This window comes from Microplitis demolitor, chromosome 4 (assembly GCF_026212275.2).
Source record: "Microplitis demolitor isolate Queensland-Clemson2020A chromosome 4, iyMicDemo2.1a, whole genome shotgun sequence".
NCBI lineage: Eukaryota > Metazoa > Arthropoda > Insecta > Hymenoptera > Braconidae > Microplitis > Microplitis demolitor.
This window is the reverse complement of record NC_068548.1, coordinates 15925022-15943106: the sequence shown is the minus strand read 5'-3', so window position 1 is coordinate 15943106 and position 18085 is coordinate 15925022. Positions and strand designations below refer to the sequence as shown.

The following is an 18085-nucleotide window of genomic DNA, read 5'->3' as shown; positions in this document are numbered from 1 at the left end:
TACATAACTTTTTCAAAAAGCAACATAAAAATTTGACAAAAATTATGGACGCATTTTTTAAAAAGGACTATAGCATGTATAAAAATGGGCTAAATAAATGATGGTCGGTTCTACAACCTCGGTGATTTGGCGTGGGATGCCTCATCTATATACATATGAAAGTTTGGAAAATCGTGCTCATTTTACATTTTTCAGAGTAACTCTGAGCATCCTAGAGCAAACTATCGGACACGCTATTAGTTTCATCTATATGTTTTTTTTTTTTTACATTAATTAAAGATTGATTTCAAATTAGCCACCATATTTTTATAAAATTAAACGCAATACATTCAAATTAGAGTAAAATAAAGTACAATAAAGTTTTTGATGAACTAGTTTGTTTTCTTTCCTACAAATGGATGAATATCAAATGCAAAATGTTAAACTATTTACAATATTCAAAAAATAGATAGGATTACGAAAAAATACTATTTTTGATTCCAACCCTGCTTTTAATCTTGATTTCTCGAGCTTAACACAAATATTTGGCTATTCTTCAAATCTTCTGTTTTTTTTTGCCGTCGTCTTATTCTCTCTGCGATAAATGGGGTAAAAAGAGACGGATCGAATACTGGTGGTGGTAGCTTTGAAAGTTTCTGGACTGCAAGGCTTGCTAGGTATCCAGCTATTATTGTCATATTCATACCAAGAGGTGTTATCCAAAGATAGGAAAGTCGATTAACGTAAGAGTAGGATGAATCATCACTTGTAGTTCTGAAAAAAAAATCTCTTTAAATAAGATATATCAAACGAATTTCAATTTTTAATTTGCGTCACAACTAATTAACCTTCTGTCAGTCGCGTAATGAGCGTAGCACCGCCTTTTTTACATTATAATTTTTTTCTCAAAATTACTTGAATTAGTAGTTTTGAGTCAAATTTAATTCCACCTTTGAACTATTTTGTAAATTTAAATGCTATTAACAAGCATAAAAACACTTGGAAAATATTTCTAAATTTTAATATTCAAGACCCAGTATGAGAAAGTGGCTCTCACCGCTCTGTGCGGGTGTCTGAGTCCTTTTCAAACTGCGGTATTGCCAAGTTTCTTTACCGCCACTATCTTAGACTATTTTATCACTTGTGGAGTAGATACAACTATTGAAAGTAAAGTAACTTTTCAGCTTAGTTCATGCTTTAATTATTTTATTTACAACTAAATTGTCACTTAATATCAATAACTTTATTCACATAAAATAATTTTTAACAATTTTCTTATTAAAAAATAATGTTTTTAATAATAGGAAAACGCATGAAAGTCGTGGTTTGACATTTGGCAACAGCGCGTTCAATTTAACAGGGTGGTATGACGCTTATCACGCGACCTCACTCGGTTAGAAAATGCACGTAACCGACGAAGGTTAAAAAATCAAAATATAAAAAACAGCTGTTTTTGTGGACCAGTCTAGTAACTTTCTCTCTCTTTTTCTCTCTCTTTTTTTTTCTCCCACTCTTTGAAATTCAATAAATTATACATCTATGCCATAAATGAAAGGAACAGAAAAATTTTAGAAATTTTTTAGTGATTTTTGCAAGATCGTAACTTCATGAAAAATAATGTAAAGTGAGCAAATAAATCAGTTAGATCTGGTTTAGGCGAGGTGAATTAACCAATTAAAAATTACACAGATGTTATCAATAAATAAATTATAGATTTATTTACACTTTAAAATTATGAGAACTTATACTCAAGAGCGAATGCGACTAGAAAATAATACGCGATAGCGAATGCAAACTCAAAGATATAATTCACGTATAAATTGACACGTGGTCAGTAGCGGTTAACTCAACGGAAATTAATTCACAATTAATTACTAGCAACAGAACAATTTATATATTCTCAATAAATAGCAGCCTTGATATACTGACTAAATATTGAGGATAATTTAGCGTAGCGGTTTAGTTTAATGTCACCAAAGGTATTAATTACTGAAGCGGTTTCAAGCACGAGGTTGTAAGTAGCAAGGCACGTTGTAGAATAATAATGAGATGGTAGCGTCGTTGAGTCGTTAAGGAGCTTGGTGTCGACCAATTAATTTTAAGAGTATTTTCAAGTTCGAAGCGTTTAAAAATGTATCTGCAATAATGTTTTTGACTACCTTGAAACGATTACATTAGGAAGTTTTGGAGCTGACTAGTAGGGTCAACCGTTTCCCAGATCTATTCGGTATAAAAATTATGCTTCACTGATCACAAAAATTAAGGGATATAAAAAAAATACTAAATTTTTAGGTGATTTTTGACATGCTGTAACTCGGTAAAAAATGTTCATTGAGTGATAATAAAATAAGCAAAATGTAGCCTCAAGTTTCTAGTTTCAAGATTCGAACTGCAAATTTTTTATCATGCATGGTTCCGGAGTAATCCTTAGAAAACCGACGAAAAAAATATTTTCCAAATTTTTGTCCGTCTTCCATCTAGTCCATTTGCTTCAATAATTTTTCTTTTATAATTTGACCTCATGAATCTTTTAGGAGGTTTTATGCCCTTTAATTTCCCAACCTCAAAAAGTCTCTACAACAATTCGGCACAGAGTTATCATTGATCAAAGCAAAAAAGTTCATTTAGCTTTGATAATCAATAATTCTGGATAAATTGCTCTTACAGAGAATAGAAGTAGGGGTTTGAAAACTACAAAAAATTTTCTATAAGACAAAGTTAGTGGCTTTTGATGGAATAATTTTTTGTTGAAGCGATAATGTTTATTAAAAAACAGGTAAGAATTCGCATATTTAAGGATATTCGGGAATCTTGGTATAATTTTGGATATAACGGATGAACAAAAGATACCGTTTGTTTTTTTTTTTCAACTTCAAAGTGTCCTGAAGAAACCCTGAAAATTTTAAAGCGCTCCGATTTTTCTTTCTTAGTATTCCTAACCTTTAAATTTATCGATTTTGCCAAAAATTGCATAATGAGCGGTTCTTTTATATTTAATCATTTCTATAGTGTCACAAAGTATTTGTAATGGTAAGCTTTATTGTTTTAATTGAAAAAAGTAATTATTGAAAAAAAATTTTTTTCCAAAATTTTTTTTTTCTTCGAAAAAATAGGTTTTTTCGATATTTGGTTTCTTTTAATCTTCAAAATTAATTCTGATCAGTGATGCGGAATAACAGTCATTTTGAGTCTAGTCACAAGACGGTCTGCTAGCTGTCTTGTGACCGACGAACCTAAATAACGAGCCTGTTCTAATGCGAAATGACCGTCACAAATTTTCCAATAAAGCTTGTCACTTAAAAAAACTTTTTGACACTAAAGAAATGATTCAATAACAAAGGACCGCTCGTTATGCGATTTTTGGCAAAGTCGATAAATTCAAAGGTTCGGAACATTAAGAAAGAAAAACCGCAGCGCATTGAAATTTTCAGGGTTTTTTTCAGGACACTTTGAGGTTGAAAAACAACCATTGGTATCCTTTGTTCATCCGTTATATCTAAAGTTATACCAAGATTCCCGAATATCCTTAAATATGCGAATTCTTACCTGTTTTTTAGTAAACATTATCGCTTCAACAAAAAATTTTTCCATCAAAAGCCACTAACTTTGTCTTATAGAAAATTTTTTGTAGTTTACAAACCCCTACTTCCATTCTCTGTAAGAGAAATATATCCAGAGTTATTGATTATCAAAGCTAAATGAACTTTTTTACTTTGATCAATGATAACTCTGTGCCGAATTGCTGTAGAGGCTTTTTGAGGCCGGGAAATTAAAGGGCATAAAACCTCCTAAAAGATTCATGAGGTCAAATTATAAAAGAAAAATTATTGAAGTCTATGGACTAGTTGGAAGACGGGCAAAAATTTGGAAAATTTTTTGTTTCGTCGGTTGTCTAAGGATTACTCCGGAACCATGCATGATAAGAAATTTGCATCCTGAATCTCGAAACTAGAAACTTGAGGCTACATTTTGCTTATTTTATTATCACTCAATGAACATTTTTTACCAAGTTACAGCATGTTAAAAATCACCTAAAAATTTAGTATTTTTTTATATCCCTTAATTTTTGTGATCAGTGTATAAGATTAGTGGCCACAATGCATAGGAGTCTCTTGTTTAGAAAATCCCATAGAATTCAATAGTTTGTCATTAATTCCCATAGAGATTTTATAAGAATGAATAAGTTCTATGAAAAGTGATATAGTTAAGTATAGGGCCTTATACATACAGCTATAAAAATCTATTGGATTCTTTTAGCAGAATAAAGTCAGTGTGCTATTTATTATCATCATTTAACAACGAAATCAATGAATACGTTCAATATTAGCTATTTATCAATGTTAAGTTGAAAGTTTCAGTTACCTGAATTAACTTCTTGTGTCAAAAAAACATTGTTTTTTAAGGCAAGAGTTGGGCTTTGTATATTGACGCATGCAAGAATAAATATTTATTGCAGGGAATGCATATTCTAAATACCTTATATCTTCTTGGATGATACTCGTTGAATTGAAGCACTTGTCAATGGACATCGCTAGAGTAGGTGTGATAGGTTTTGGTGAAAAAGCAATCCACATATTGCAAGAGATAGAAATAATAGTGCCAATAACTGCTCCAGTTTCGTTTGCTGATTCGACGAACATTCCTAAAGTGAAGAGTCCCAGAATTGGACCACCAAAAGCTCCGTTTACAGCTAATACTGCTTGGATGAGCGCGCCTAATCTTGAAGCTAAAAAAGCAATAGAAATGCTAACAAAACCGATAAAGAATCCCAGAATTTTTCCGTAAAATGCAGCTTTTTCATCAGGGAACTGACGGCCAAGTCGCTGGTATAGTGGCTTTATGTAATCTGCTAAAGCTATTGCCGCGAGGGAGTTGAGCATTGCAGAAACTGTACTAAGACTTGCACTAAAAACACCTGCAATGAAAATTCCAGTGAGAGCTGGAATTTTGGTCATGCGATTTTTTGCGAAGTATGGCATCAACATATCATAAGACTTAATATCTCCAGCGATAACCGGATCACAATTTACATAATAAGCATAAAGTACAAGTCCTGCAAACGAAATAGTTAATGCCATTGTCAAAGTCATTGGTATATTCATCCAAAGAGCTTTTCGAGCATCTCCAAGTGTCCTGAAATTTTTTGATGGTATTATTTAGTCGTACAAACTTCACAACCCGATGGTAAAATACATGAGATCATTTATAATAAGAAATGATGATATATGATCATACATGCTAATAATAAGCCCCAGAAAAATCATTCAAGTATCATGTATGTGAACTGTAACGTAAATATCTTAAGCTCGATGCTAGATTAAATAAATTCACAAATAAAATACTCGCATTAAATCTATTCGGGGACAAAAAATAAAATTAGACTTCGTTACACTTTGTTTACAGAACACCTCCCTCATCTCTTCTCGATCCCGATGGGTGACAACCGATCCCTTTCCTTAGTATCGGCTGACAGTCTAACCGTAATAGTAATTTAAGACCTCAAATCTCTATCCTTAGGAGATGATCAAAATGAACTTTGCTAGCGGCACGTTTCAGTACCCTCACTATGCTAGGTTATGGAGAGAAGGTCGAGGTCAGTCCAGGTTGAAAGAAGCTACGTAAAGTAAATCATCGACTGAAGTTAAATCAAGAATTGATAACCAAATATCAATTAAATAATCGGACATGACTAATAATGACGGACGAAAACATATCGGTACGCTGGCTTCTTGAGCGCAGCAACTAGAACATCATGCTCCACCTTGATAATCGCTATCTATAGCATTCGGTATTGGATCGTGACTCTGTCACGGCCACTCGCAGACTTCCTACTGCTCATCTACAGCTCTGAAACTCAACTATCTACTTTGGTATTCCCCAACACATTACTGTTCTTTATTCGCCCACTCTTATTATCTAACTTACTCCTTTTCTATGCGCAGTCGTATTCTCCATTTTACATCCATTCTTACACTCGCATATATAATACGTAGCCTCACAGACCTTCCCGCAGTGCCACTCCCCGTGGACTCCAGGTACAGATCGAATTTGGCTTCTTCGGGCATCGCAAACGGAGCCTGCCACCTTTAGTAACTATAATCGTACCTTATGCTGCCCCAAACTCCACCTCTAGGAGGCAACAACATCTCAGTCATTCCCCCGCAGTTATCACGTCACCCAAAGGGGTAGGCTCTTTAGGCTTAGGCGTTATCACTGGTCGGGAGGCCACTATCCACAACTCAGCTAGACCTCCTATGAGAGACTACTCTTACTCTTACACACAACTCATACGTACTCCAAAATCTTAATACTCGTAAACATAGCATGCACGTTCTGTAAACTGAACTTTATATCAAGCACATCTAAGTGCAACCATACTCATATGTATTCAGTAATCAACTGCAGACATACTTGAACCTACACTTACCAAATACTGACCATTTACACCATACTAACTTAACCCGTATTCTACCTCATGCTTACTCTCAATACCAGAAATTTATAGTCGATATTGGACTCTTCATTTGATTTTTCGATATGACCGTAACTATTACAAAATAAATGTAACGCTACAGATTATATATGCTCATATATTCCTTTGAGAGGATATATATATATATATATATATATATATATATATATATATATATGAGCGCAATACCCCTCACTCACTCATCAAGAAATCTTCCAAACTATAAGTCCTATTGATTTGAAATGGGGCATACATATTCCTTTCTCAACCCAGCTGCTCTCTAATAACGGATTTTATGAAACTCTTATTCCAAATAGACTTCTGAGCAATTTACCGAACTATCTTGCCCCGTTAGCTGTCTATTAAACGCACTCTTCCTATTCTCTATTACCAAATGACGTAGCAACCGTTGTGATAGCAACCGATACTATAAAAGCTATTACCATGGCAACCATTACTATAGCAATCGATTTTATGACTACCTAACCTAGGACCAGCTGAAAAGCTTTCTCACTGGCTCAGCGAGAGCTTTGAACAGCATGGAGACACCACAATCTCCAAAGATGCCCCTAGTCAAGATATTCTCATGTCGCGGCCAAAAAAAGCTGATCACCATCTTCTCTAAGAACTGCTGCGGTACATATGCACCTCATTAGTACCAATCCACACCCCTCATCTCACGCATCGTCATATTAATCAAAGTCTGCAACGTCGTTTTAAACCAATGAGACAAGGCCAGATTTGAATAATCACTGCAGTGCTTATTCAAAGTCTCATTCCATTGCGTTTTGTCCCGCAGTTGGACTTCTCAGTTTGGAAGACAGGATGAGCACAGTCATCCAGGAGTGTTTGTGCTAAAGTTGCCTGAGTAGACATAAGGTACGCACTTGCAATATCTTCGGAGGATGCAAAATCTGCTATTAACACGATTACACATCGCTACATTGGGACAAGAATTCAGTACGAGCGGTTCCAACTGCCACTGCTGGACCGTAAATCAGATTTTTCAACCAATTCTCATTAAGCCTTTTTAGACGATCCAAAAATGGACTCGGCCAGTATCAACTGCTCATTCACGGGTAACTGTTTTACTTGCTACATACAAAGTAATCATTTTATTTTCAGATAACACTCAACATCAAGATCATGTTCTCATGGGCCCTGGCTCAGAGTTGACACTGGTCTCATCTAAACTCGTTGACCGATTTGGACTTTTTAGAAAGTCGTCAGCGATTCTAATGCATGGAGTTGGCAGCACCTCACCAGGAAAAACTCAAGGTTTAGCGATGCTAGACTTACGATCTACTCACAGCACCCCAAGTGTAATTGATGGCTTATATCATATCATCTATCGTATATCATATATATATATATATATATATATATATATATATATATCAACTAGAATTATGATTCAGATTCTATCGGTAATAGTAACTGATCGAGACTGGTATCATATCAACTGATTAGAGTTGGCAGATTTAAAATTCTCAACACCAGGTCCAGTTAACATTTTCATCGGTGCAGACAATCTCAGAAGCATCCATAAGTCATCTCGTCTGATTATGAGTGATCTATTCGAACCAATGGCAATGCATACTGTACTTGGATGGGCAGCTTTGGGTGCAGCATCTTAAGACTCTCATACGAAACCTCTACGATCTCTTCATCTAATGAGTAATGATGAGTTGCAAGAAAATCTCATGAAATTCTGGGTACAAGAAAAAGTACCAACTGCATTAAAAGCATCTCTAAGTTAGACTGAGTCAAAATGTAAAGAGCGTTTCAAAGTAACTCATTCCAGACATATATCAGGTCGTTATACTTTATGAGTTCTTCTCAATTCAGACGTCTCAAGACTTGGTAACTCAATATTAACTGCATACAGATGCCTCCAGCGTCTTCTCAAATGTCTCTTATCTGACACAGTTCTCAATGAGCGTTAAATCAGCTTCTTACGTCAGTATGAAGTTCTCGGTCACATGGTCGCTTTACCTGTCAACACTCCAGAGCCTTCTCATGCGTATTCCCTACCTCATCATAGGGTATTACATGAACAAAGTACCTCTACCGAAATGAGAGTGGTGTTCAATGAATCCAGTATGACGTTATTTCAGGTATCACTCATTGACATCATGCACACCGGTCCGAAGACTTAATCTGATATCATCGATGTGTTACTGTATATCAGACAACACAGGTATATTCATCACGGGTATATTGAAGATGTTCCGCCAGATTAAAGTTCATGAAAAAAATTGGGATCTTTAGTGTATACTTTTGCTGGATCAGAACTCTCAGATTAGAGCACATCAACTATCTACCACAAGATCTAGGGCCAGATCAGCTTCGTACTTGGCTTGTCGTATTTTCAAGCAATTAGTTGCCGATAAAGGTTGCAATTATCTACTTGCAGTGGATACAATTCTCAAAGGCAGTTATGTTGACGACATCTCAAGTGATGCAGAAACTTTCGAACTACTCAAACATATTGCCGTTCAATTAAATAACATGTGTCTCTCAGCTTGCCTATCACTCAACAAGTAAAAAAGCAATCACCCTCAATTCTCATCACCAAGCACGTCATCTGAAGAAGCACCACCTATTCACTCATTCGAAGTGTTAACATCGAAAATATTGGGCATCTCGTGGCATCCTAATGAAGACATCTTTACATTTCAAAGAAACATCTTATTCAAACAGGTCTAAGCTTTGTGATGATCTCAATTTACTCTCCACTCTCAAGATACCCAGATAGTTACATTCGTACTTTTAAGCCTATTTAGTACAGATTCATGGGTTCTCCGACTTTTCTCAACTAGCAATGGCAGCAGCAGTCTATCTCAGAATTGCATACTCAGACAACTCCTCAGTAGTTACTCTAGCCTGCTCAAAAACCATAACTGCGCCTCTCATACGCTCACAGTTCCAAGGTTGAAATTATAAGCTTCTCACTTTTGAAGATGTTGCGACATTTCTTGCTCAAGTTGATGTTGTTTTTAATTTAAGACCTATTAGTGCTCTTTTTGATTATCCAAAAGATATCTCAGCTCTCACTTCAGGTCATTTAAATCGTGGTGAAGCATTCACCACAATTTCAGAACCATCTTTTTCATTTGTACCAGAATCCGAACTTTTTCATTTCCAACGTATCCAAAAACGGTTCCAAGGATTATGGGACAGATGGTCAACTGAATGTCTTCGAGCTTATCAGTCGATGAGCTCTTTTCAAGACCACGTCAGCTCTTTTCAGAATTCTTTTCTAAAAATAGTTTTTCTGAAAACCAAATAAACTTTCTCAACGGTCTTTCTTAAGACCATCCATATCTCTTCAATCGTAAGAATCCCGCTTCGATAGAAACCATAACGCAGTCATCTCCTCAAACACCGTGGTTTGGCCAAATGGAACTAGCTGTAACTTTTATGCAGATCATGCTTCAAGCCTAATTCATGCCAAATTATTTTTGATCGATACAAAAAAATAATTATTAATGAATAACAATTGAGATTGAATTTATTTAAAAGGAAAATTGTAACCAGCATAATTAAAAAATAATTTTTTTAGCTCAAATAATTTTTGCGAACCTACATAAGTATCATACATGATCATATGAAACTTATGTGAACATACAAGGCAATATATTATCATATATCATAACATATAATCATATTATATTCTATAGAATGAATTTTCTTATATAATCTGATCTGATCAGATATGAACCCTTTCTATATGATCAAGTATATATATTTTTTTTTCGGGAAATCCAACTTACTTAGATGTTAACATTCTTTGAACTTGAACTTGGTTGCAAGCAAAAAGGGAAAGAAAGAAATAAGCCCCTCCGATAGTCAAAGACCACCATGTGTGTCGTATTGTAGGGTCAGGATCAAAACTAAAATTTAAAATAAATTTTGATTTAAAATACTATCAAGTTAGCAAATGATTAAATATTTAATGTTACTTGAAAAAATTTAATCGTCCGCCTTCATATGCTATATCAAAGACACTTCTAACACCGCCTTCAAGATCACTTAATGCAATGCCAATAACGCAAGATACACATATAAACATAAGTGCACCTTGTAAAATATCCGTTACAATTATGGCTTTAATACCACCGATGCTGGAATAAAAAGTGCAAATTAACCCAATCAATATTATACTCATATTTCCATCAAGTCCTGTAGTGGCTTCTAATGCCAATGCTGGAGCATATATAACAATGCCCGTATAAAAATTAATCTGTATAAAATTTATTACACTTGCTATCAACCTCGAAGTTACTCCGAAACGTCGTTCGAGATACTGAAATGTTATAGAATATCATTCAATATTGAAGTTCTCTATCATACAGAATTTTCAATTAAATGTAATTACCTCAAAAACACTCATAACTTTGAGTTCATAAAAGACTGGGAGGTAAAAGTGAGAAACAACAGGCGTTCCTAAAATCAGACCTACATATATCACATTAAATTGTGCACCATGACTATAATTTTCAGCACTGCTCCCAAGTAGTGATATCGCTGACAGATAAGCTATCATCATAGTAAAAGATAGTAGAGTAACTCCTATGGAACGGTCGGCAGAAAAGTATTCCTAAGAGAGAAAATTGAAAAAATTAGGTGGTGAATAGTTCAAGAAAAACTTGTATATATTCTATATTTTCTCACTTCAGCAGTTTTTTGCTGTCCACCCGTAAAGCGATAATAAACTCCAATAGCTGCCGATGCAACCAAAGTGATACCAATAGTTATCCAATCGACCCACTGAAGTGACGATTCAGCAATAAGGGTGGTAGTACTATTCTATAACGATGAAATAATGTAAGATATTGGCAGTTAAATAGTTATCTACCCAGCAGGTTTTCTTTAATAAAATTTTTTTCTTATGAGAAAACAAATGGTACAAGTTATCACATGCACTATTCTTCCCACAATCACAAGCGGAAATTTAAACTTTCAGTTGTAGGTTTGGTAAGAACTTGTATACACACCACGGAGGAAAGTTGGACGTCCCGATCTGTATGTTTGCCAGTTTCGCTTTCAGCTCAGGTAGGCAATTATACATGCAAGTTGGAATTATCTACTTTTCAACATTGGTGTATGATGTACTGTTAAATAAACCTAAGCTAAATAGGTCTGAACAGATATATCTATATTTATCTGATCGGATAGTGCTCAATCCTGTGTTTGTTTACGCTTTATTGGGTAATAATAACATTACAATAATTATAACATTGTGATTCAATGGAGGAAAATGAACGATGTAGCCCTGGTGGTTTTGAATCACGGAGAAAACACCGTGGAATCTCGGTGGATCCGCGGTGGTTACACGATAGTTTTGTGCCATTTTACCACCATAATTACACGGTGTACTCATTGTGGTCACATGGTGTATCCACGAGTATTCTTACGAAAAAAAGGCCATTAAGCATCCGAAATGGAAGTATAATTCTCATTCTTCCTTTATTTTGAAGTTCCAAGATAAAATTGAAGTATAAATTAATTTTTTATTGACATTTTTGATAAATTTCGAGGTCGAAAACAACCAAAGATAGAACAAGGAAATTTTAACCATAACACAGAAATTAATTACTTAACTTTGAACCTGTATCGAAATTTGAAAAATTATCCTAAATCATAAAATAAAAATAGGAAAATATAGTTTATTGTCTCAGCTTTGGAGTTCGTTATACATAATAAAAATAGAAGTTTCCGTTAGAAATATATTAAAGATAAAAAAGATCGAATCAACATTTCTCGTTAATTTAAAAACTTTAAATTGCCACCATTTCCCGAATACTAAACCGATCTTTTAAATTTTTGAACTTGATCAATATAATTGGCTGAAGAATCAGTATAAAAAAATTTGATAATCATTCATCAAAAACCGTAAAAAGTATGAAATTGTAATAACGAGTTAATGACATCTTTATCATAACGCGAAAATGGATCATGAAACGTTGAAGCCTTATTAAAATTGGAAAAACTATCGTAAATCAAAATGGAGAGAAAGGAAAATATAGCTTATTATATCAGCTATCAAAATTTTTTCTAATATGACTCGTTATATATACATACATATATATATATATATATATATATATATATATATATATATATATATATATACAATATAATTCTATTTAATTCAAACAAATTCTGTTAACTCGGTACCTAACGTAAAAATGAATCCTGTTTAATTCGGCAGAAAAACCAGAATTTGTCCAAATTAAAACGAATTTAAATAATTCTATTCGGTTTAATTCGAAAATAACTCTCCAATTTCTGGTTCTGAATCCGAATTAAACTGAATTTAAACGAATTTGAAATTTTTAAATCGGTTTCATTCTGTTTAATTCAAATTTAAATTTTTAATTCAGTAGAATTCTGTTTTGCAGAATTCGACAGAATATAACAGAATTAAAATTTTGAATTCGGTTGAATTCAGTTGTTCTATCAAGGTAGTTGCAATAACGATCTAAAGCTTTTTATGAAAGGGATACTTGAGGCTGTGAAAAAAAAAAAAAAATATTCAAAAAAAAAATTTTGAAAAATTACAAATTTGTCAAATGTTGAATTCTTGAAATTCGTCCAAAATGACAATCGACATAAAATTTTTGGCTCAATTTTTTTTAGATAACATCTTGTACTTATTTTAAAAGATCCTGAAGTTTTCAGAACTGTGTTATTTGTTTTTGCAAAAATATGAATTTTTTAATTTTATTAAAAAAAAAATTTGTTTTTTCCTAATTTTTTTTTTAAGTAAAGTTAAGCAATCACGTAATTGAGTAAATTTCGGCAGTAAAAATTTCACTTACTGTCATAATAATGTGAGAAAGACCATCATTGACGGTTATATTCTTATTTATTTGATATCTATCGACTGTATTTTTTGATTATTAAAAAATATGCATTTTTAAACTTTATTTATTTTTTTTTTTATTTTTAGTTAAGTCAAGTTGAGAAATCAACTAATTTTGTGAATTTCAGCAGTAAAAATTTCGCTTATTGACATAATAATCTGAAAAAGGCCAAATATAATAATTATATTTGATATCAAACATATTAGAATATAACCGTCAGTAATTGTCTTCTTCTTCATTATTATGTCAATAAACGAAATTCTTACTGCTGAAATTCACAAAATTGATTGATTTCTCAACTTGACTTGACTAAAAATAAAAAAAATAAAAAGTTATATAATAAAGTTAAAAAATTCATATTTTTAATAATCAAAAAATGCAGTCGATAGATATATATCAAATAAATAAGAATGTAACCGTCATTGATGGTCTTTTTCACATTATTATTACCGTAAGTGAAATTTTTACTGCTGAGATTAACTTAATTGCGTGATTGCTTGACTTTACTCAACAACAAAATCAAAAAAAAATTTTTTTTTTTAATTCAAAAATTCATATTTTTGCAAAAACAAAAAACACAGTTATGAAAATTTCCGAATTTTTTAAAATAAGTACAAGGTGTTATACAAAAAAAATTTAGCCAAAAATTTAATGTCGATCGTTATTTTTGACGAATTTTAAGAATTCAAAATCTGACAAATTTGTCATTTTTCAAAATTTTTTTTTGGAATTTTTTTTTTTACAGCCTCAAGTACCCCTTTAAAAAAAAGCTTTGGATCGTTATTTAACTATCATAGTTTTCGAGATATTGAAAGAATAAAGTTGAAAAACTGGAAAATCGCAAAATTTTGAATGAATTTTGCATAACTTTTGAAGAAAAATTTTAAAATTTTTTTCCTTTGGCAGCATTGCGTTATATGGTAATAGGAAACATCTGACCAAAATTGGTCCAAATCAAAAGGGGTCGATTCCAACCATTGGTCGATTTGACATGGAATGACCCATGTATATACACATACATATATAAATTTATCAACGAATTGTTTTTTCGAACTCTACTTAACTAATTATGATAGATTATGACAAAATTCCTTGAAAAATTAACGACGAGGTCAAATACAGAACCGAGATTTTTAAAAAAATCTACCTAGTAACAAAATATTATTTTCTGATTTAAAATTATTTAACAAGATTTGAACTCTGGAATCATTTCAAATTGAATTAAATTAAAAAATAATATCGCAATTTCTGGTTCTCTGGATAATTCAGAACTATTTGAAATGATTTAAACCCTCGAATAATTTCAAATCAAATCGAATTAAAAAATAATATCACAATTTCTGGTTCATAATTTTATGATTTAAAATAATTCGAAGTTGAGAATTTTGAATTATTTTAAATTATATTTTTACAGTTTAAAATAATTCGAAGTTGAAAATTATAAATTTTTTTGAATTATTTCAAATTATAACTCTGTAATATGATACAATATGAAATAATTTAGATTTCTCATATCATTTAAAATTAGATTTTCTAATCAAGGAAAGTAGTGCTTTTCCTTGAAATAGACAGTTAATTCGACTTAACCCAATAAGTATAGATTTATCTTACTTTATATATTATATGTTTGAAAAAAAAAGTGTTAGAAAATAACTTCATAATTAAAAAACTCCATAATTAAAAAATGTACCTCCATATTGGTATCAATTACAAAAAAGTCTACAATACTTAGTTGATATCATCTAATTAAATGGAACTATGAAGAACTTGTACTTCAAACTGCACTATCTTGATGTTTTCCAAATACTGTTTTTATAAGAGACTTGCATTCTATATCTAACAAGAAGCGTTGTCGCTATTAAAACGATTACATAAATCATAAGCAAGCATAACATAATGACATTGCAATGTTTTACATAGTCTGTATTTAAGTGTTTATCCTTTGGGAAAAGTCCCATCTTTATGATTTGCTTTGCCGTTTTGATATCTCTGTGGAAAAAATGATTTTTAATTATTTTATAGACTGTATTTACTGTTGAAAATAGACAAAAAAATAGTAATTTGCGAAGAGAAGAAAACGTATTTACATTTTTTCCGGGATCTTATGTATTAGGAGCATTATTTAGACTGGTTATTTTATTGTCTTGTTGATAAAAAAATGTGATGACTTCTAATCTCCAACCTGAACTGACCTGGATGCTTAATGTAGCGATCGAATGTTTTTTTAACGTTTAATTATTCATCGAGCTTATATATATTATTAATACAGACGTAAACGTAATGAAAACCGAAGATTCTTTAATCTTGAAATAATTCTATCTGGCCCACCTCGGCCAGAAACTGTCGTTATACTGAGAAAATAAAATACTATTGTTTAAACAAGAATTTTTTGGTTCAAGAATTCCGTTCAAAACATTTATTTTATTATTATTAATTATCAATTTCTTGAGAAAAGAGTATCAAATTTATTTTTGTTATTGTATGAATTTAATATTATATTATAAGTAAACAAAAGAATAGTTTTACTCGAATTAAATAGAAATTATTTCCATCAATTCTGCGAATTCTTGAGACAAAATTATATATTCTTGATAATTATCAAGAACATATGTTCTTGTATCAAGTAAATATTCTTAATGCCAGTATTTTTTTTCTCAGTGTACCTTAACGAATTAGGTGATACTGAAAAAAGATCTAAAACATATATGGTATTTGAGTATGATTCTTGTAGATTTTCAGTATAATTCTGATATTATTGTTACGTCCTGCTCAGATGTTGAAATTTATTTTTTTTATTATATTCTATTTTATTTCCTTGTAAAAATTAGTAGGCGATCAAATTTTACTTTCAAATAAATTCAGACCGATAAGGCATCCCTGTTGCAATAATCCTATAGACTCCAATAATAATTGAGTATATTGAGACCTAATATGTTTTTATCACTACAAATCCATATATATATACTCATAGAAATTTCTAAAGGAATAAAATGCAAAGCTTAATAGAATTTATATGTCTAAAAAATTTCTATCTAAATTTACCAAGATGTACAATATATATATATATATATATATATATATATATATATATATATAAATATATTAGACGGTTTCAAATTAAGGGACTACTTTTATTTTTTTGATGAACACTGAAAAATCGAAAGGATACCTTAAAATGTGGTGGCAGTTAAAATTTGAGCTCTTAATATTGATATTTAGAGGTGGCTATTGATAATTTTCGATTTTTCATTTAGTAACATGGTAAAAAATACATTACTTCTAAAAAAATCAAGATACAAAAAATTTCTCCTGAAATATTTTGTAGTAAATTTACTGATCTACAAAAAAGGTCTTTTATGTTTTTTGCATAAACTCAACCATTCACAAGATATTCGACGTCAAAGTTTGATACAATTCGAAGAACTTGTTTCTGCTCGTTCTGAATTTTATACCATGTCAACTAAATGAGAATTCAAAAACTCTCGATACAGTTTTTTTTATAGGAAATTAAATGCTCTACAAAAAAAGTCGCTTATCATTTTTTTATAAATCCATCTGTTCAAAAGTTATTGGAGCTTGAAGTAAAGTTGGAGATCTTCTTACTTTTCCGGTGAAACTATCGGACTAATCATAAAATGTCATGGAATCTTTTTTGTAGGCAATTTTATTTCTTACAAATTACCTCTAATAAATTTTTTTTATATTCTGCATTCTCTTCTAGTTATTTCTATTTTAATGCCAAGCTCTTAAAAAAAGTGTTCTGATCGATTTCAAGAGAAACTTGTTTTGTAGAGCATTCAATTTTCTATAAAAAAAACTGTATTGAGAGTTTCTGAATTCTCATTAGTTGACATGATATAAAATACAGAATGAGCAAAAACAAGTTATTTGAATTTTATCAAGGGGAGTGGGGCTCCATTTGATGTGATCTGACTCATAACTAATTTAAAAATGTATGTGAAACAAAAATTTTATTATTTTCATAACTTAATTCTAGTAGTTTTATTTACTATATTTCATTGAAAAGCATAAAAATTTTAAACAATTTAAAATGAAGCATAACTATCGTTAAACATAAAGTAATAATTAGTGAAAATATTTAATATTTATTAATGTTATTACTTTTAAATAAATGATACAAATTTAGTGTATAAGTCGAGTAAACTACACATTTGTGATCATGTGAACAATAATTTTAGTTATCAAGACTAGAAAATTATATTTATAGTATCTATAACTTTTATTATGTTCTAATTTTATATTTAAATGAACTAGTAATATTAAAATTAATAAATGAAAACAAATCAGTCTTGCTGTCTAGTAATATATTTATTACTTTTAATATAATATCAATAATAAAGTTATTATTTTGAGTCATTTATGCATAATAAAAAATTCCGAAAATAAATACAGTTTTTGAATTGTAATTTTTATTTCCTTTTTTTTTACGATGTTAAATTGCAATTTTTGAAGTAGTTTTTGATCCTAAAAGTCTTTATAAAAATTACGATGTTAAATAGTAAAAAATATAACCCACATAGTAAATTTTGAAATAAGATATTTTGAAATTGACTCTAATAAAAGTCTAGTCCACGATTACGATATTAACATCGTAAGTTTTGCTAGAATTTTCTTTCCGTGTATTAACTATGAATCAACACTTACGATTGAACAAATTTTTTATTTACTTGAACCGACGAAAAAGTTGCTGTAATTACTTAAAATTTATTTACTTTTAATTACATTCTGGTGGTTGCGATAA

At 31.3% G+C, this 18085-nt stretch overlaps 1 protein-coding gene across 1 annotated transcript; it reads right to left on the bottom strand.

Annotated features, from left to right (window-relative positions):
* Positions 1 to 491: 491 nt before the first annotated feature.
* Positions 492 to 17038, bottom strand: LOC103571668 (putative sodium-dependent multivitamin transporter; the record flags this gene model as incomplete). The annotated part of the gene is made up of 7 exons (XM_053737925.1): positions 492 to 753; positions 4456 to 5112; positions 10228 to 10347; positions 10417 to 10760; positions 10833 to 11054; positions 11129 to 11224; positions 17006 to 17038. Coding segments are annotated over 7 exons (1734 nt in total), but the record flags the coding sequence as incomplete, so codon positions are not given.
* Between the last annotated feature and the right edge of the window lie 1047 nt (positions 17039 to 18085).